A 21,116-nucleotide genomic window follows, 5' to 3' on the forward strand; every position below is an offset into this window, starting at 1 on the left:
ATGTTGGCCAGGCTGGTCTTGAACTCCTGACCTCAGGTGATTTGCCGCCTCGGCCTCCCAAAGTGCTGGGATTACAGGCGTGAGCCACCACACCCAGCCTATCTAGTCTTTAAATTGTTTTTATTTAACATTTTTCTATTTATTTTTCCAAATAAGTAATATATAGTTTACAACATCAAAGCAATACTAAAAGGTGTAAATTGAAATCTTATTTTCACACCTATTCTCATCCACTCTGGAATCCCCTACATAGGTAAAACATTGTCTTGAGACAATTCAAAATAGCTGAGGAAAGAGATGCCACCTAGAGGCCATTCTGGTATCTTGGGATGGCCGTCCTATCTCCTGATAAAGCCACCTCTTTGTCTCTACTTGTACTAGTTTCAACCTGAGTACACAAAGTAAATGGGGTATTTCAGCAAGGTTCCAAGTTATGAGACTCTTGATTGCAGGTAAAGAGATCCTCTCTTACCTAGTCGTTACTTTCTTTAATCTGCTTTCAAATCAGTTATTTCTAATGTAGAGTTGCCCTTCTCTTGAAAGAGTTTGCTGAAAGCTACCAAAAAAGGCAACACTCACTAATGTTCCATATTGCTCATGAGGTTTCTCCAAAAATATAGCTTTGGTTGGCATGTGGCCTGTATCCAAGGTCCAGTAAGTGACAGTTTCACTACTGCTTATAAGGGTCACCAACTTTCCAGTTTGAAATACAGTCTTTTAACACTGGCTACCTTAACCTCCGGTTAGCCAATTCCATATTTTAGTGTCTTGTTTTTAGCATCCTGCTTCTGGTACCAAATTATTTGCCTGTTAGGAATGGGTTCAGCTACAAGTTACAGAACACCCACCTATAAAATGGCTTAATCAAAGGTGGCTTCTCACTCATGGACTACAGTGGGGCAAGAATGGAAGCAGGACGGTCAGTTAGGAAGCTCTCTCTCAAGTAGTCCAGCAGCATCATCTACTACTGGACTCGAATGGTTTAGTGGAGGTGGAAAGAAGTCAAAGACTCAGGATATATTTTGATAGCATCAACAGGCTTTGCTGAAGGATTTAAAGGTAAAGGGATGAGATAAATCAAGAACAGCTCGTAGAATTTTAGCTTGAACAACAGAATAAGTAGCAGTGACATTTACTAAAATGGACAAGACTGAGAGAGGTGCAGGTTTGGGGGTGAAAATCAAGATTTTGGGGGGACACATTAAGTTTGAGATGCCAGTCTGACATTCATATGGAGACGTCAAGTAGACAGTTATTTACAGGAGTCCGGAATTACACAGAGAGGTCATTGTCAGAGAGACATATTTTGGAGTCATCTATTTATAAATGGTATCTAAAGCACAGGACTAGGTAAACTCACATAGGGAGAGTGGGTAGAGAAGGTGACTCAGAACAGAACCCTGGACACTTTGATAATTATAGATTGAGAAGCCAATTAAGAAGCCCAGGAAAGGATAACCAGTGAGGTAGCAGAAGGACCCAGAGTGTGTGGTGTCAGAAAACAAGAGAAGAAAGTGTTTCTAAGTGGGAGTGGTTGGCTTTGATAAAACAGTGTTGAGAGGGCAAGTAAAATAAAAACAAGAGATCAAAGAGACCACTAGATTTGCATGGAGATTGCAGTTTCAGTGGTATGGTGGAGGAGAAAATACAGCAAGTTTATATGTTGATGGGAATTATCTGGTAGAGAGGGAGTGACTGTCGATTCAAGAGAGACATAACAGAGGATATAACATCCACAGGAAAAAAATGAAAGCACTGGCTAGAATGAGGACACTTTATCCATCTACCAGACACCAGCTTCTTGACACTTCATTTGTCTTATTTGTATCTCTAGTAGCTCCTAGTAGAGTGCCTAGTACATAGAAGATATTCAAGAAATGTTATTGAATTAATGAATAAATGAACAAAGGGAGGGGTGGATGAATGCATGAAGAGATGGATGAATGGCAGATGCAGGGTAGAAGCAGGAACTAGATCAAACTAATCCAAAGTTCAGAGTAAGGAAAGAAGAATGGGTCTTGAATTAATAGGGTATCCTCAAAACTTAGGGATTCTTTGTCCCGGTGCGGTGGCTCACCCCTGTAATCCCAGCACTTTGGGAGGCGGAGGTGGTGGGAGGATTGCTTGAACCCAGGAGTTCGAGACGAGCTGGGCAACATGGAGACTCTTTTCTTTAAAAAAAAGGAAAAAAAAATTAGTGATTATGGGATTTTTCTCTGGGATAGGGGTGGCAGATTTCAATCTCAGATGAAGGTGGGAAAAGGAATGAGACCGTCAATGGCAGTGGCGTTAGCCAACTTTCAAGGCATCTAACTACTCAGTCACTTTCTTTGTCTTTCCTGTCCGGACCCAGGCTCATTCGAAACACGATTATGTACCTTTATGGACAGAAATGGGAGAAGGGCTTTAAAAAAAACGACCGTCCTGCCGGGCGTGGTGGCTCACGCCTGTAATTCCAGCACTTTGGGAGGCTGAGGCGGGAGGATCAAGAGGTCAGCGGTTCGAGACCAGCCTGGCCAACATGGTGAAACCCCGTCTCTACTAAAAATACAAAAATTAGCCGGGCATAGTGGCACGCGCCTGTAATCCCAGCTACTCGGGAGGCTGAGGTAGGAGAAGAGCTCGAACCTGGGAGGCGGAGGTTGCAGTGAGCCGAGATCCCGCCACTGCACTCCAGCCTGGGACAGAGCGAGCCTCTGTCTCAAAACAAAACAAAACAAAACAAAAATAAAACGACCGTCCTACACTCATTTATCCATCAGGTCAACAGATACTCACTGAATGTTAATCTTGTATAGGAGCACAGGTGTAAGGGCAGGATTATACAGGGATGATGTATTCGTTTCCCTATTTGTTCATGAGTCTGTTTTTAAGTAATCTGTCCTCTCTTGAATGGCAAAAGCTGCTGATTTCACGAACGGTACATGGAAGATGGTATTTGAACTGGGTCGCACAGTCTTGCTGGGACTCCCGTGGAAGCGAACGCGTACAGCGGCTGCCACAGCTTGTGCAGTGGAGCGGACAGACGCTGGAAGCAGGCCAATCTTGAAACGTAGGGTCCAAGGCCGGCTCCAGCGTGTTGTCGTCGTTTCATCAGGAAAGAATTAGCATTCCTATTATCTTTCTTCCCAACTTGCAGCAGGACGAACCAAGAGACCTGAACCAAGAGCCCTGTATAGGAGAGGGGGAGCGGAGTTGGGAGCCAGCTTTGGGGTCCGCCCCATCCGGATCCGCCACTCTACGTCGCACGTGGAACTGCGTTCCTGAGGGCTTCCGGGGTTGCCTAGCAACCTGCCGGGCCCCTAGGGCGTCCAGCGGCCCAACTGGAGTAGAGCCGAGTGTCGCCCTCGGGAAAGCAGGTAGAAGAACTGCGTCAGTCCTTCCAGTGCTGGGCGCGGGCCTATTACACGTGGACTCACGCGAGCCGTTCTCACAGCCCCCCGCCGCCGCCAGCGGGAGGGGCCCGGCGGCGCCAATGGGCGGGCGGCAGGGAGCGCGCGTGCGCAAGGCAGGTCGTGGGGGGGCGGGGCGAAGCCGAGGAAGAGCGTTCTGGGGACGGGGGCTGGTGAGGCTCACGTTGGAGGGCTTCGCGTCTGCTTCGGAGACCGTAAGGGTGAGTGAACTAGCGCACCCTCCGCAGCGGGCGGGATCCAGGCGCCTCTCTTGTGGGCTGGAGGCTTGGGCTCAAGATGAAAGGCAGGAGCAGTCTGGGGGCGGGGGCTGGGCCCCCAGGCTGTCTCGGGACGCTTAACCGGCTAGGAGCACGGCCTGTCTCCCGGGGCGGAAGCCTGTGCCCCACTGGGGGCTCTGGAGCCAGACGGGGCCGGCTGGGCAGATCTCCGCCCGCTTCCCTGGTCCCTGGGGGCCCGAGGATCGGCCTGTGGGACCAGCTGTGTCGGGTGGACACTGCTCTTGGCCCGGCCCAAAAGCAGCGGGCCGGAGGCCTTACTCTCCCTCTGCTCCTTGTTCCCCCTCTCAGGGAGACCACAGGTCCTGTCGGGCCCGGCGGGGGAAGCTGATCTGTTGTATTCCCTCTCTGGGCATGGCCATCCACCCGGGTGCCCAAGCCAGAATTGGGTATCATTCTCAGTTGCTGCACTCCTTTACCCACCCACATCTAATCCCTCGCAAAGCTGTCTTGGATACGTTCATTCTCCAGTCCCATCCCACTGCCCTACCTAGTTCAGGCCACCTTTTCTTCTCTGGACTACCTCGGTGTCTTCCTGATGATCCCTGCATCTCTTCTTCATCCTCTGTAGTTTGTTCTATACAGAGAGGCTAGAGCCATGGTCTTAAAACAAAAATCTGATCATGTCACCAGAAGCGTCCCCCCATTCCCTTACCACCCTTTGTTGGATTCTCATTGCTCTTCCAAGCTCTTGAACGGGGCTTGCAAAGCCGTTCATGACCTATCTTCTTTTAACTTTAGATTCATTTGTCTCGACTGTACTGTGTCTTTAACCATACTGAATCTTTTTTGGTTCTTAGATCAGAACAAGTTCCTTCTGGGCTTACATGTTCCTTCAATATGTTCGTTATGTCTGAGGCACTGTCCTTTGGTTGAAATAATCCTTCTTATCCTTCATGTGTTATTTCAGGTGTGAGTTGGGGATTTCGTGGTACCCCATGGGTGTCTGCCTGCTGGTCTCTCTTTTCTACCAGGTTGTAATCTGTGTGAGAGGAGTTTGTCGAGGTCATAGTACTATCTTCAGTACCTTGTGCTGTTAGTACGGTCATTAAATGTATAAATGAAGCATGGGTGCTCCTTGGGCTCCCTAGATGAACAAATAGATCAAGTTATTAATATTAAATGCCTGCTTTTTCAGAACCAATTCTCAACCCTCATTCCGTGTAGAGGTTTCTTTAGCTTAGGAAGGTGGTTATTTTCTTGCCTTCATTCCAGGACCATGACGGGGGTAAGTGAGAAAGTACTGGTCAGTTTTTCTTTGGCATTGGCTGTGGGTACAGGATGTCTGGATGTTGGTGAGTGTGGCTGCTTTGGGTTTGAATTCTTAACCAAGGGCCCCTTGAGGGAGAAGCTGCTACTAGCTGCTGGCAGGAAGGCTGGCCCCAAACTCTTAGTGCTGATAGGACTGATGACACACCAGGAGGAAAGGGTTGGGCCAGGTCAAACCACTGGAAGGCTCCAAAGGAAGTTCCAGCTAAAGCTAGATCCGCTGTGGGATAGTGAACAATACACCTAGGTGCCAAGACTCACTTCCCTGATTCAGCGATGAGCCAGGTCAGCTCAGCAGAGATCAGTAAGGTAAATGAGAGCCAGAGGAGAGAGGGTCCTGACTCTCAGAGAGGGAGGAAAATAGAAAAATGGAAAAGGAGAACAACCTGTGATCGTATGTTCAGGTCAAATGAGTGTGAGAGGCTGCAGACTGAGGTCAGATGAGAGAGCAATTGGTCTTGGCTGGAAGAATCCTGAGGTGACATTTGAACCTGTCCTGGAAGGAAGTTGGAGATGGACAGATGGAACCAGTAGGAGTGGAGGCTGTGGTACAAGAGGAGGCTAGCAGAGCAGGAGGGGAGCATTGTGACAGCCAAGGCACTGGGAGGCGCACTGCTGCTGATGGTCCAGCACTGCCCTCCCAGGACTGAGGCTGCACCTTGTGAGGGCTGTCTCAAGGTATGGGTTGTGCCCTGAAGTCCCTTTGCAGAAATTTCTCCTCTGTTGGGTTTTTCTTCAGCCTGGCCTTTATAATTTCCTAAAGAAGGCCAGTGAGCTGGGGCTTATCTTCAGGCTGTTTGCCCATGGCCTTGAGCTAAGTAGTTAGAGCATGGATGATGCAACCTGTTATTTGGGTAGAGGGAGTTGCTTATGCTTTCTCTTGACTGTCAGCAGTTTAATTTGTTAGGTGGCAGTTAGATTCCCTGTTTTCTATCTTTCCCTCCCTCGCCTGCCTTCCTTCCTTTCTTCCTCTCTCTTTTTAATTAGAGAGGGAGTCTCGCCATGTTGTCCAGGCTGGTCTTGAACTCCTGGGCTCAAGTGATTCACTTGCCTTAGCCTCTCAAAGTATTGAGATTACAGGCATAAGCCACCATGCCCAGCCCGATTCCCTGTTTTCATTGTACCACTTGGAGGATTTTTTTTTCTTTATGTTTATTGATTTGGCTTTTGTTGCATTCCAATGATTAGAAACCTGCAACAGCAAACCAAAATGAGACAAGTTCAAAATCAGTGGTTCTTGGCCTTTATCCCACCTCCCTTAAAGAAGGGATATTTTGGACTCATAGTTACTACATGATTAATCACTTGGTCGCTTTTTGGTGTTATCTAAATAGAATTTCCCCCACCCCCAACACACACACACCAAATTGATATACTAAGCATCCAATCACATAGTGGAGGAAATGGTGCCATGAGTTCCATGATAGATATCTCCAAAAGGAAAGTTTCATCTTCAGTTACAGTGACATTAAAAATTGGCGGCATATCTGCAAAGGTGGTAATCACCCCAGCTCCCCAAGGACCATGGCACACAGGCTAAGAACCAGCAGCTTCTGTTCCAGGCACTGTGCCTGATACTGGGAATGTGGATTCAGTCCAAGTCCTCTCGAAGCCCATCCAGCAAAGGGCACTGATAAGTAATCAGGCAGGTTTTCAAGAATTCATTCACACACAAGAAAACAAAAGAAAAAAAAGAATTAATTTGCAGCTGTCATCAGCTGTGGACAGGAGCCTTCTGAAGGGAAGCACTTGGGAGCCTGCAGGAAGAATACCTACGCCAGACTTGGAATTGAAAAGTCCTCACTGGAGAAAGAAACATTTGATGTAAGTGAGTCTGAAAGGCTTGGGAGGAGCTTGATTCCCTTCTCTGATCCTTCCTGTCCCAGAACTCCAAGATGTGTGGTCAGAACAAGTTGTTCTGTTATGGCCGAGGCAGTCACTGCTAGGAGTAACCTGAAACCTTGTTTTGTGGTACCAGGTACAGTGGCAGTGGCCTTGTCAGGGTCTGGACACTTTAAAAAATTTTTTTTGAGACAGTCTCACTCTCTTGCCCAGGCTGGAGTGCAGTGGTATGATCTTGGCTCACTGCAACCGCTGCCTCCTCTGCCTCCCGGGTTCAAGCAATTCTTGTGCCTTAGCCTCCCAAATAGCTGGGATTACAGGTGCACACCACCATGCCCAACAAGTTTTTTTTGTATTTTTAGTAGAGACGGGTTTCGCTGTGTTGGCCAGGCTGGTCTCAAACTCCTGACCTCAAGTGATCCGCCTGCCTCGGCCTCCCAAAGTGCTGGGATCATAGACGTGAGCCACTGTCCCTGGCCAAGGTCTGGGTACTTTTATTTGGTAAAATTGGAAGTGTAGTTTCTGACTGTTTCTGAATTATTTTGTGGAGATAAGAATTAACCAGAAACTCCTTTTGTATCCGATCCATATAGTATTGGGACAAAATTATGGGATAGATTACACTGAATACATATTCATAAAAAAATAGCAGATCTCGGCTCACTGCAGGCTCTGCCTCCAGGTTCATGCCATTCTCCTGCCTCAGCCCCCCAAGTAGCTGGGACTACAGGTGCCCGCCACCACGCCTGGCTAATTTTTATTTTTGTATTTTTAGTAGAAACGGGATTTCACCATGTTAGCCAGGATGGTCTTGATCTCCTGACCTCGTGATCCACCCGCCTCGGCCTCCCAAAGTGCTGGGATTACAGGCGGGAGCCACTGCGCCCGGCCGAAAATCACAATTCTAATCTCATGTCTCAAGATAATCTTTGTTATCTTGAGATAGTTTGTGTAGGAAATACACATTTTTATTTTACAAAAGTGTATTATTCTTTATCGCTTTTTTGTAGCCTGTTCTTTTTCATTCAATATATATTGAGCATTCTTTCCTATTACGTATGACAGATTGCTTTTTTTTTTTTTAACTATGGATATAAAAGGTCTGAGGTGGCCAGACACGGTTGCTTTTTTTTTTTTTAAACTATGGATATAAAAGGTCTGAGGTGGCCGGGCACGGTGGCTCATGCCTGTAACCCCAGCACTTTGGGAGGCCGAGGCGGGTGGATCACCTGAGGGCTGGAGTTCGAGATCAGCCTGGCCAAGATGGTGAAACCCTGTCTCTACTAAAAATACAAAAATTAGCTGGTCGTGGTGACACGCACCTGTAATCCCAGCTACTCAGGAGGCTGAGGCAGGAGAATTGCTTGAACCTGGGAAGCGGAGGTTGCAGTGAGCCAAGATTGCGCCACTGCACTCCAGCCTGGCGAAAGAGCAAGACTATGTCTCAAAAAAATAAAAATTAAAAAATAAAAGGTCTGAGACAGATTGCATTTTGATGTCACTGTTTAGAAGTAGACTAGATTCTAGGTGCTTTTTAGCACCCTGAAAGTTTCTTCCTTTTTTTGGTGGTGGAGGACAGGGTCTCACTCTGTTACCCAGGCTGGAGTGTACTGCAGCCTTGAACTCCTGGGCTCGAGCAATCTTCCCATCTCAGCCTCCTGAGTGGCTGGGACTATAGGGGTGCACTGCTACGCTCAGCTAATTTTTTATTTTTTGTAGAGATGGGGTCTCGCTGTGTTGTCTAGGCTGATCTCAAACTCCTGGCCTCAAGTGATCCTCCTGCCTCAGCCTCCCAAAGTGCTGGGATTACAGGTACGAGCCACCATGCCTGGCCTATCCTGGAAGTTAGACATCCCAGTGACTATTGTCCCCTTTAAGGAGGGGGCCATGGGAAGCAATACTGGTAATGGGAAAAATGGATTTGGGAAATTTTTCTAAGTGTTGTAGGGTGGCACACTCACACTTTCAGGGTTCTGCCCTGAGAGCCTTTTAGGATGGGTAAGAGGGACTATAACACCTCTACCTCTCAGCCCCAGGCACAGAGACAGCTGCAGCTTCTGAGCTGAGCCCTGTGTGTAGCATGTAAAGGGGATGACCAGTGCCTTATGGTTTGTCTTTACCACTGCTGGTTTGGGGCTGTGGACTACAATTGGCCTGTTAGAAATCTCTGGCCTTGTTATCTAGCAGAATCTGTTTTGCCTTTTGGGAAGTGAGTGTTCGGTCAGGTCTTTTGTTTTTGTATGTAGGTCACCTGGCTGTCCTTCACCTTCCTTTTTGAGGTCAGTCTGTCAGCCCTAGGACAGACCAAGACTTTCCGTTGAATCAACAATTAAAGGCCTGCCTGACCCTTGGCGGGTAATACTGGTGGGATTAAAGTTCTCCCTGCCCTCCGAGAGCTTGCTCTATAGCTGACTGTGTCGTCTTGTTGACCACAATTCCAAGTGTGGCCAAACCCTGTGAGTCCCTGATGGAATCCTGATTTCTCTGTAACCTTCCTTTCCAGTGCCCGCTCACCATGGTTAAGTTACTTGCCACTGTCACCACCCAGGAGGTACAGAACCTTGTCCACTGCCACAGACCTTGATCTGACCCGCCTTACCACTTCCCTTGGCTACCATGCTCCCGCCTCTAGTCTTGCTTTTGCCACTTCATGCCTTCCCCACTGTGCCGCCACATGAGTCATTGTGAAACCAAGCTCTGATTTCACCTCCCATTCATGAACTGTAAGTGACTCTCCTCTCTTTCTCTGCAGGAGATGTCAAGCCCTGGCCTAGTGTGCAAAGCCATGTCCAGTGCAGCCTGTCTAGCCCTTGGAGCCACCTCTGTCCTGTCTGCTTCCTACCCTCTAGGCTGCAGCCCAGCTGAACTACTTGTAGTTTCTTTCCCACTTGTGGGCACCTGCCACTCTGCTCCCACGATTCCTGTGGTCCTTCAGTCCCTGCATATCTGTCCAGGCCCAGCGGAAGTGTCACCAGCTCAATCAGCCTTCTCTGATTTTCCTTCACTCAGAGGGGATTTCTTCCCCTGAACTCCTAGAGGGTTTTCTCTTTCTCTGATAATCTGACATAACTCGCTGGCTGCCTTTCCTGGTGCTCTTGGTAGAAAATATTTCTTTCAGTGGACCGTAGCTTCTGGGAGGCAGGAATAATCTTCCAGTCCCTTCAAGCTTTCACGTGTTGCTTGGCACTCTGCAGGCACTTCAGGAAACCTCATGAGCCTTCTCCTGCCATTTGAGTGACTTGGAGTGCCCAGGGTCATCCCGCAGTCTCAAAGCAGAGCTGGCATTGGGCCCTGTTTGACAAGCTCTCTTCTTAACCTCACTGCTTCATCAGGTTTCCCAGGATCATACCATGTCAAGCCCTGAACGAAACCTTTGCTCTGATGCTCTGCCTTCCTCTTCTGTGTTTCCCATCTCACAGATATTGATGACCATGAGATCCCTGCTCAGAACCCCCTTCCTGTGTGGCCTGCTCTGGGCCTTTTGTGCCCCAGGCGCCAGGGCTGAGGAGCCTGCAGCCAGTTTCTCCCAACCCGGCAGCATGGGCCTGGATAAGAACACAGTGCACGACCAAGAGTACGTATTCAGCCCGGGCTGTGGTCCAGGGGCCTCCCTATCATCTGCAGCTGAGCCAGCGGCAAGGGCACGCTCAGTCCTCCTTTCCTTCTTCCTGTTTCTGTGGCCCCTTGACATTCTTCAAGGGTGATTCTTATTCTTTATTGCCACCTATAAGTCAGGTATTCTTTTTTCACCATCGTATCACAGGTGGAAGATCTTTAGGCCCAAATGGGGCACATTACTTGCCTGAATCCAGTCTCTCCGTTTTTTCACCACAGATAGTTACACACATACAAATAGACACACAGGTACACATACACAGTCGTAGTAGCGGAATCCAGAAAATAGCTAAGGTTTCTTGACTATAACAAGACCTTTTTTAAACCAACACATTCAAACATTGAATCATTTGTTGCAGCTTTTGTCTTGGGCCAGTTAGCCTCACGCATTATACTCGGTTATCCTTTGTTTTTAAGGCTGGGTGCAGTGGCTCACACCTGTAATCCCAGTGCTTTGGGAGGCTGAGGCAGGTGGATTGCTTGAGCCCAGGAATTCGAGACCAGCCTAGGCAATATAGGGAAAACTTGCCTCTACTGAAAAATTGCAAAAAAATTAGCTGGATGTGGCAGTACATGCCTATGGTCCCAGCTACTTTGGGGGCTGAAGTGGGAGAATAAACTGAGCTTGGGAAGTTGAGGCTACAATGAGCCGAGATCACGCTCCTGTACTCCAGCCTGGGTGGCAGAGTGAGACCCTGTCTCAAAAAAAAAAAAAAATTGTTTTAAAAGACATATTTTTAAATTGATGGCCTGAAAATCTTATAACAAAATTCTAATAATAAAGAGGAAAGAATACCCTAATCCTGCCAGCATAACAGATGGGTCTGTTTGACTTTTCCTGCTCCTCTCAAGGCCCTGTCTATCTCTATGTAATCCTCGAGTGTGGTCTGCCACTGCTGGTGTTTGTTTTTCTGAGCTGGAGGAAGTTTAAGATCTTGAACTTTTCAGAGTCCTTAAGATTTCAGCATGATCCCAGTATCTGTCAATTGGCCTGAACCTGACTGTTGATTTTTAGGCATATCATGGAGCATCTAGAAGGTGTCATCAACAAACCAGAGGCGGAGATGTCACCACAAGAATTGCAGCTCCATTACTTCAAAATGCATGATTATGATGGCAATAATTTGCTTGATGGCTTAGAACTCTCCACAGCCATCACTCATGTCCATAAGGAGGTAGGTCTGGTGGTGGCTTGGGGGACTGTATCACAGAAAGGTTTCCCTTTGTTAATTTGGTCCCCAGTCTTGTTGACTTGTGTTGTCCTTATGTGCCAAGAGTGCTGCTTCTCCACTGGGCATGGTGGCTCACATCTGTAATCCCAGCACTTTGGGAGGCCAAAGTGGAAGGATCACTTGAGCCAGGAGTTCAAGACCAGCCTTGACAATATAGTGAGACCCTGTCTCTACAAAACAAACAAAACAAAAATAAAAAAATTAGCCAGGCCTGGTAGTGCATGCCTGTAGTTCTAGGTACTCAGGAGGCTAAGGTGGGAGGATTGCTTGAGTCCAGGATGTCGAGGCTATAGTGAGCCATAATCATGCCACCGCACTTCAGCCTGGGCAACAGAGTGAGGCCTTGTCTCAAAAAAAGAAAAGAAAAAAAAGGTGCTGCTGCTTCTTTCTCTTCTGTGTTCTGCCTCTTTCTGTCCAACGATCCTTCCCGCAAAGGATAACTTGCTGAGGCAGAAGTCCCAGGGCTGGGCATTTGTATCTTTAAGTGCTACAGGCATTTCTGTTACACACCAGAGTATGAGAGTCAGTGCCTAAAAGACAGACCGTATTCAAACTGCAGAGCAAGGGAGAAGTTGTTTGGGAAGAATGGTGAATTGAGACCAAGGGATTCAGGGACGTGGCAGTAATTGAGGTCTTGTGTGATACTGTACGGTGCTCCAAAGTTTCTGAAGCCCTTTCAAGTAGGTTAGAGATCTCGTTGGATCTTTGCAACATCTTGAGTAGGCAGTGGCAGGCATTGTTAATACTTCCATTTTCAGTGGTGCGTGCCCGTAGTCCCAACTACTCATGATGCTGAAGTAGAAGGATCACTTGAACCTGAGAGGTTGAGGCTGTGGCAAGCTGCGATCTTGCCACTGAACTCCAGCCTGGGCAATAGAGCGAGACCCTGTCTCAGAAAACAAAAAACAAACAAAACCCTCCCATTTTCTAGGTGAAGAAACTGAAATCAAGATCTTGTGCCAGGCTAAGCACAGTGGCTCATGCCTGTTATCCCAGCACTTTGGGAGGTTGAGGCAGGAGGATCGCTTGAGCCCAGGAGTTCAAGACCAACCTGGGCAGCATGGTGATATCCCGTCTCTACAAAAATTAGCTGGACATAGTGATGCTTGCCTGTAGTCGCAGCTGCTGGGGTGACAGGGGGTGGGAGGGTAGTGGGGAGGAACACGTGAGCCTGGGAGGTCAAGGCTGCAGTGAGCTGTGATCGTGCTATTGGACTCCAGCCTGGGTGACAGAGTCAGACCCTGTCTCAAAAAAAAAAAAAAATCCTTGTGCCTCCACATTGAATGTCATTCCCCTTCTGCCACACTGCCCTCTATAGAGAGGAAGCAAGGCAGAGTTAGCCAGGTGAGTGGGGTTACATTGGCTGTAGGACTGCAGGTGGGGTTTGAAGGCAGCAGGGAGCATGAATGATTTTGCACAGGAGAATGGCATTGTTTAGGGAAGATCCTTGGCTGTGGGAGACAGACTGAAGGACATGAGGAGAGACTAGTGTTAGGCAGAGGAATTAGGGCTCAGCAGTCCTGGCAGATGAGGATGGTGGTGGTGATAGGAGAGGGAAGGGTGAATGTGGGAGATGTGGCAAAGGAAGAACCAGCCAAGGATGTGAACAGCCTCAGCCCACTACCCCTGCTCTTGGAGCATGGGAAATACTTTCTCCTCAAAGATCATAACAGGTTCTGCTGATCGGCAGTGCCTTCTTCCCCTTGTTTTGATGCCAACTTGTTGTCCAATTCGTCACTGTTTCTATTTTATCAGGCAAATTTGTGCACAGAGCTGACCCTCAGGAGGACTGGCACTTTTCCAATTAAAGAAGAATGAGCTGTAATGAAACAAATAAGCAAAAGCCTATTTTGAAGGGCCATCTTTTAACTGGCAAATACAATTTCTAAACTGGATTATGATAAATTGACTCAATAATACATATTCTCTCTATATATATCTTGATTCCTAGAAGTAGCCCCATACTCCATTGAAAGTTTTTGGACACATATGAGCATGGACATTTTGTTGTTTTGTTTTTCCTTTTTTTTTTTTTTAATAAACAGTGCCATGAAAGAACGTGGATATTTTGGACGTTAGCTAAGCACTTCTTCCGGTAAAATGTGCAACTCATCATTGTCTAATTTGTATTTTGTAGGAAGGGAGTGAACAGGCACCACTAATGAGCGAAGATGAACTGATTAACATAATAGATGGTGTTTTGAGAGATGATGACAAGAACAATGATGGATACATTGACTATGCTGAATTTGCAAAATCACTGCAGTAGATGTTATTTGGCCATCTCCTGGTTATATACAAATGTGACCCGTGATAATGTGATTGAACACTTTAGTAATGCAAAATAACTCATTTCCAACTACTGCTGCAGCATTTTGATAAAAACCTGTAGCGATTCGTTACACTGGGGTGAGAAGAGATAAGAGAAATGAAAGAGAAGAGAAATGGGACATCTAATAGTCCCTAAGTGCTATTAAATACCTTATTGGACAAGGGCTTGCTTAAAGCATCTGTATTAGTCTGTTTTGATGCTGCTGATAAAGACATACCCGAGACTGGGAAGAAAAAGAGGTTTACTTGGACTTACAGTTCCACGTGGCTGGGGAGGCCTCAGAATCATGGCGGGAGGTGAAAGCCACTTCTTACATGGCAGCAAGAGAAAATGAGGAAGAAGCAAAAGCAGAAACCCCTGATAAACCATCAGATCTTGTGAAACTTATTCACTATCACGAGAATAGCATGGGAAAGACTGGCCCCCATGATTCAGTTACCTCCCCTTGGGTCCCTCCCACAACACGTGGGAATTCTGGTAGATACAATTTCAAGTTGAGATTTGGGTGGAGACACAGCCAAACCATATCATTCTACCCCTGGCCCCTACAAATCTTATGTCCTCACATTTCAAAACCAATCATGCCTTCCTAACAGTCCCCCAAAGTCTTAACTCTTTTCAGCATTTACCCAAAAATCCACAGTCCAAAGTCTCATCTGAGACAAGGCAAGTCCCTTCCACCTATGAGCCTGTAAAATCAAAAGCAAGCTAGTTACTTCCTAGATACAACAGGGATACAGGTATTGAGTAAAGACAGCTGTTCCAAATGGGAGAAATTGGCCAAAATAAAGGGGTTAGAGGGCCCATGCAAGTCCGAAATCCAGCAGGGCAGTCAAATTTTAAAGTTCCAGAATAATCTCCTTTGACTCCAAGTCTCATATCCAGGTCATACTGATGCAAGAAGTGGGTTCCCATGGTCTTGGGCAGCTCTGCCCCTGTGGCTTTGCAGGGTACAGCCTCCCTCCTGGCTGCTTTCACGGCTGGTGTTGAGTGCCTGCGGCTTTTCCAGGTGCACGGTGCAAGCTGTTGGTGGATCTACCATTCTGGGGTCTGGAGGACGGTGGCCCTCTTCTCACAGCTCCACTAGGCAGTGCCCCAGTAGGGACTCTGTGTGGGGGCTCCCACACCACATTTCCCTTCTGCACTGCCCTAGCAGAGGTTCTCTCCCTTGCCGCTGAGAGGGCCCCTCCCCTGCAGCAAACTTTTGCCTGGGCATTGAGGCATTTCCATACATCTTCTGAAAACTAGGCGGAGGTTTCCAAATCTCAATTCTTGACTTCTGTGCACCTGCAGGCTTAACAGCACATGGAAGCTGCCAAGGCTTGGGGCTTCCACTCTCTGAAGCCACAGCCCGAGCTGTATGTTGGCCCCTTTCAGCCATGGCTGGAGTGGCTGGGACACACAACACCAAGTCCCTAGGCTGCACACACATGTCAGGGGCTGCCCTGACATGGCCTGGAGACATTTTCCCCATGGTGTTGGGGATTAACATTAGGCTCCTTGCTACTTATGCAAATTTATGCAGCTGGCTTAAATTTCTCCCCAGAAAATGGGTTTTTCTTTTTTATTGCATAGTCAGGCTGCAAATTTCCAAACTTTTATGCTTTGCTTCCCTTATAAAACTGAATGCCTTTAAAAGCACCCAAGTCACCTATTGAACACTTTGCTGCTTAGAAATTTCTTCCACCAGATAACCTAAATCATCTCTCTCAAGTTCAGAGTTCCACAAATCCCTATGGAACTGGCAAAATGCTGCCAGTCTCTTTGCTAAAACATAGTAAGAGTCACCTTTACTCCAGTTCCCAACAAGTTCCTCATCTTCATCTGAGACCACCTCAGCCTGGACTTTATTGTCCATATAGCTATCAGCATTTGGGGCAAAGCCATTCAACAAGTCTGTAGGAAGTTCCAAACTTTCCCACATTTTCGTGTTTTCTTCTGAGCCCTCCAAACTGTTCCAGCCTCTGCCTATTACCCAGTTCCAAAGTCACTTCCACATTTTGGGTATTTTTTCAGCAATGCCCCACTCTACTGGTACCAGTTTACTGTATTAGTCTGTTTTCACACTGCTCATAAAGACATACCCAAGACTGGGAAGAAAAAGTGGTTTAATTAGACTTACAGTTCCACATGGCTGGGGAGGCCTCAGAATCATGGTGGGAGGCGAAAGACACTTCTTACATGGTGGCAAGAAAAAATGAGGAAGAAGCAAAAGCAGAAACCCCTGAAAAACCATCAGATCTCATGAGACTTATTCACTGTCACGAGAATAGCACGGGAAAGACTGGCCCCCATGATTCAATTACCTCCCCCTGGGTCCCTCCTACAACACGTGGGAATTCTGGGAGATACAATTCAAGTTGAGATTTGTGGGGGGACACAACCAAACCATATCAGCATCCTTTCAAGAATATTAGATAATTGGAGCTGAGTACTCAGGAACTTGACTGTAGTAGAATACTGCTAGTTTCTTAATTTTAATTCACGTTACCTGAAAAGTAAAACAACAGGCTTTGCCAAGTGGATGCTTTTCAGTAACAGTGAAGGAATGGAGTGAATGGCAAATGTTTGCCCTGGTGGTTCCTATCTCTTCAGGTAAACATGGTCAGTATTCTGCAAAGTTCCCCTGGCCTAAATGATTACTTGCTCTGGGCAAGTGGATATTTATTAGGCTATTTCAAAGCCGCAGCATAAGAATGTCAGCCTAGCCACAGAGTCTGAGATTCTGAGTTCAGCCTAGCCACAGAGTCTAAGATTCTGTATCCTCTGACATTTTGGAAATGATACACTACTGGCTTAAGTGATGACTCTTTTTCAGATTTTCAGTATTTTATACAACTACTGCCACATCCTTATACTTTATTGCTTTTCTGTCTTCAACCTGGGAGAGACCTTGAATTTAAGTGTGTTCTCTAATCAATAGTGTTTTAGCTTTCTTAATATTTCTATTTCACTCTTGTTTCTAAGGTTTTTTTATTTGCAGTTTAGGAACTTTTAAGAATGTCAGGACTTTATCAGCAGGGGTAAAACTACTACCTGGCCTAGGCTAAGTAGGAAGTGAAAAGATAATTCACCAACGATTAATCAGATAGAAGTTCTAGTCAGGAGGGATATTGTTGAAGTTACCTCTTTTAGCCTAGATACATGAATTCTTTTCAAATCAGGAAAGATTAGAAAAGGAACCCAAAAAACCCTTTAACAGTGTGAATCTTAATAGTATTTGAAAATGAGAAGAAGCAGCAGATTGTAAATTGGTTTATTAGATGTGATGGACATTCTGTAATAGAAAACCTGAAACGATGATTGAATGGGAAAAAGAGACTACATAAAATTTGCCGTAAGATGTATACAGACTTATTTTCTTTATTAAAGTATTATAAGAAAACATATGTATTTGTAAAAATGGTTTCCTGTGTCAAGTATTTGTGCAGTCAAAGCTGACTTGTAAACTATTCTTGTAATAGCTCATTATTTTGAAAGATTTATATATGACGAATTCTGGATATATGACCAATAAAACTGATGAAACAAAACCTCGAGCAGTTGATTTTGTTCACATCAGCTTCTTCTCCTGCCACATGCAGGGTGTGTTTAATACAAATGTTCACATGTGCCTGCTCTTACCATAGTTCCTGTGACTATCCTCAGCTATACCCTGCTCCTTTTGCAGGAGTAAATTCTCAGAATTCAAAGTTACTTTCCCCTTTTAGGCATTTTTTCTTCTGAATGAAATCACTTTTGGATCTTCATTCTCTGGCCAAATTTAGATTATGACACCATTCTCTAGGAGAATGCATAGCGTTTTCCCCTGGTCTGGCGACTATTTTTTAATTTGATAGCATTATTGAAAACATACCAGACCCAAGCAAAAAAACAGTCTCCCCTGGCATTTTGAGAAGACACACTTCTTTCTGCCTTTTAAAAGGAAATTATCATTGCCTCCCTCCCTACCCTCTGAGACCCTGGGACCTTGCACTGACCCTTCTTCATCCAGAACTGCCCCTCTGGGTGGATCTAGTGAATGGGCTCACAGTTGTTGGCAGCCGGGAGAGGGAGGGAAGCAGATCCTCAGATAGTGGAATCACCCCATCAAACAGACAAGGCTGGAACACCTTCCTTCTCCACAGCTGGCTGCTGTTAGTAACTATTCCATGCTGGCCTTTGTGGTCCTTGCCTGCCCTTCCTTATAAAAAAATTCTCCTGATGGGAGAGGTTCCTGGGACATCAGGGACACAGCATGATGGGCCCTTCCCTGCATATGCCCTGTATCTCCCACACGTGAGGCCTTGGCTTCTTGTAGCCTGCCTCAAGAATTCTTCAGAATGCATAAGGAACATCTCTGCACCCCAGTTTCCTTTTCTCTAAAATGGAGGTAAGTATATCCAGCAGAGGCAGCCTTACATGAGGAAAGAGCACAAGCTCTGGACTCAGGCATTCCTGAGTTGAAATCCTAGGCCTGTTGCTTAGCATTGAAGTTTCTATACTTCAGTTTCTCATCTATAATATAACTATAATAAAAGTTACCTGCAGAGGATTAACAGGATTAGCAAAATGAGAGAAAGTAGATAAAGCACCTAGTGCTGTGCCTGGCACAGAGTAGGTGCTAAATAAACAGTCATCGGTTCCCTAGCCTGGCTGAAGAGCCTAAGCCCCTTCCTCATTGAAAACTAGGGGCTGGAGGGGCTTTGAAGAAATTGATGACTCTTTAGGGGCAAGGTTCAAAGGGTCTTCTCAGCTTCTTACATTCCTCCATATAAATGCTGAGTGAATGAATGGATGAATTAATGAGTGACTTCTCTCAAGGAGGAACTAAGGGTCATGGCAAGTACAATGAACAACACAAAAGTATTGACATAGGAGCCAGACCAAAGGAGTTTGTGGTTTACCTGGTCTGACAGGTGACTTCTCTGTCTCTTCAGAATACTGAAGAAATTGAGCCAGAGAAACTCTCAACTTGGAAATACCAAGCAAAAGAGAGTGGGAATGAGAGACCATGGTGAAAACAGAACAGCAATGAACTGCATGTGATCACAGCAGCCAGGTTCGCATGCCCTGGGAATGAGGTCAAAGGTTCTTTTTCTGGAGAAACTGAACTGCCCCCAGGGAAAGGACCTTCAAGTCATGACATTTAGGAGTTCCTATGAAAAATCTGGCTGGCCTCCTCCCCCAGCAGAGAAGCCGCCAGACTGAGCCCTTCCATGCCCCGATAGCATCAGATCAGCTTTCTAGTGTCTCACACTTAAATCTAAATGGATTCTTTAGAATCGTAAGACAGCTGAAGGAAAGCATTTTTTGTTTGTTTGTTTTTAGACAGAGTCTAACTCTGTCGCCCAGGCTGGAGTGCAATGGCACGATCTTGGCTCACTGCAACCTCCGTCTCCCGGGTTCAAGCGATTCTCCTGCCTCAGTCTCCCGAGTAGCTGGGATTACAGGCGCCCGCCACCATGCCCAGCTAATTTTTGTATTTTTAGTAGAGACAGGTTTTCACTGTGTTGGCCAGGCTGGTCTCAAACTCCTGACCTCATGATCCGCTCACCTCGGCCTCCCAAAGTGCTGGGATTACAAGCGTGAGCTACCGCACCCAGCCTGAAGGAAAGCTTTAACGTGAAACAGAAATCAAAACAAACAGAAAGGAAACATCAAGGAGATAATGCAGGGACTAGAAGATAACTTTTAAAAATTATAATCAGTATCCTCAGAGAAGTAGGACTTCATCACATCCATGAACAACATTCAGATGCCAATAAAAAAAGGAACAACTGGAAAAGAGAATCTAGAAATAAAAATGATGATACCCCTCCCCCATGCTTTTTCTTAAAAGGGTTAAAGCATAAGCTCAGGGAAATCTCCCAGAAAGCAGAACAAAAAGACAAATAGATAAGTGATAACAGAGAATGGATGAGAAAATAAGAGGATCTATCGTGGACATTTAATATCCAATCAATAGGAGTTATCAGGAAGAAAAGACAAAATGCGATAGGGGGAGGAGAGTAACCAAAACCCACTCAGCCTGGAATGAGAAACAAACGGGTCCAGGAGGTGGGAACGTGAGAATTTTTTTGCCTAATTATGAACTGGCTTCAGACCAGACCAAGTCTAGAGCTCACCCTGCCACCAGGCTCTGCTCTCCTCCCCATCTTCAGATCTGCATTCTCCGGCTCCGCGTAGGGGCAAGATGGCGGCGCCCGCTCCAGAGCATGCCCCTCAGCTTCAGAAAAAAAGCCCATCACGGCACACCTATGCAACACACCTGTGCCACGGCTGACCTAGAAGGCTCTATGGCATAGTGCTAAGAGAATGAACTCTGGCGTCAGACTATCTTGGTATCAGTCCTGGTTTTGCCACTTATTAGCTGTGTCGCTTGGGCATGCTACTTTGTGCCATTGTGCCTCAGTTTCCTCATATGACAATAGGGATAATAATGATGGTATCACCTCATCTGGCCACTGTGAGGGTTAATTGAGTTAACATAGTAAAATCCTAACAACGAAGCCAGGATAGAGGAAGCACTTTTTCAGCGACAGCCAGCATTATTATTCTCAGTCCACCCCTGGACAAATCACTGAGGCCAGGGCCATGCCACATGGGCCAGTTGGCTCAGGCCTTGGTTATGTGCTGCGTCCTGGATGAGGGGCTGGAGCCCCACTCGTAATAAAATGATTGACAGTGGGGAGGAGGCGTTTCAGAGAAGGAAATCCAGGTAGAATTACCGGAAGAGGCGGGTGGGGAGCTGCTGCATGGGATGCCATAGGATGATTGGCAATGGACTATTCGCTTCTTTCAGAGAAATCTCCTTCCTCCCCGCTATCTGGTATTCTGGCATCATGGCTCTGCTGAGGCCATTATCATACCGTATTGGAAGGCTCAGGCCTTCAGCAGAGCAGTCCAGAGGGCCGTGGGCACCGTATTCTCTCCTGTGCGCCCACCATCAGCAAGAGGGGAAGCTGTGTTCCCTATTCTTTCTGTCAGCACATCATCATCCAGTTTTGCCCCCTGCCTGCCGAGAATCACTCGAACTTACCTCCCAGGAACAAACAGTAGTTTTTAGACACGATCTCGTCTAAAACCATTTTAGGAAAACAAAAATTCTTCAGCTATGCAAGGGCCATTTGAGCCAATCTACACCTCTCAACATCTT

General features: G+C 46.5%; 2 protein-coding genes across 9 annotated transcripts in view; one reads left to right on the plus strand and one right to left on the minus strand.

Annotated features, from left to right (window-relative positions):
• Positions 1-2,966, minus strand: part of TTC7A (tetratricopeptide repeat domain 7A) — a 159,649-nt gene extending 156,683 nt beyond the window's left edge. Inside the window, exon 1 of one of the 2 annotated variants that reach the window (XM_054547586.2) lies at positions 2,779-2,966. Coding sequence is in view for 1 of the 2 variants with exons in the window: in XM_063713683.1 (XP_063569753.1) it covers positions 2,078-2,159 (82 nt within the window). In the remaining variant the exon portion in view is untranslated. Of the gene's footprint in view, positions 1-2,077; positions 2,160-2,778 lie in introns of those variants that run through there. The other variant, XM_063713683.1, reaches the window with a different exon arrangement.
• Positions 2,967-3,464: 498 nt separating this feature from the next.
• MCFD2 (multiple coagulation factor deficiency 2, ER cargo receptor complex subunit) lies at positions 3,465-17,511 on the plus strand. 7 transcript variants are annotated; one of them, XR_008519838.2, is made up of 5 exons: positions 3,465-3,613; positions 10,219-10,373; positions 11,430-11,589; positions 13,784-16,676; positions 16,709-17,511. XR_008519838.2 is itself a non-coding variant. In NM_001133812.1 (5 exon segments), coding segments are annotated over 3 exon segments (441 nt in total). In that variant the 5' UTR covers positions 3,556-3,613; positions 6,666-6,781; positions 10,219-10,224; the 3' UTR covers positions 13,916-17,511.
• Positions 17,512-21,116: the final 3,605 nt, after the last annotated feature.

This window comes from Pongo abelii, chromosome 12 (genome assembly GCF_028885655.2).
Source record: "Pongo abelii isolate AG06213 chromosome 12, NHGRI_mPonAbe1-v2.0_pri, whole genome shotgun sequence".
NCBI classification, from domain to species: Eukaryota; Metazoa; Chordata; class Mammalia; order Primates; family Hominidae; genus Pongo; species Pongo abelii.

Excerpts from the sequence above, each read along its gene's own strand:
- MCFD2 (XM_009237338.4), top strand. The coding sequence starts at position 3,476 with ATGGGCGGGCGGCAGGGAGCGCGCGTGCGCAAGGCAGGTCGTGGGGGG. Across the intron at positions 3,614-10,218 it reads CTGCTTCGGAGACCGTAAGG|ATATTGATGACCATGAGATC; the intron begins GTGAGTGAACTA and ends CCCATCTCACAG. Across the intron at positions 10,374-11,429 it reads AACACAGTGCACGACCAAGA|GCATATCATGGAGCATCTAG; the intron begins GTACGTATTCAG and ends GTTGATTTTTAG.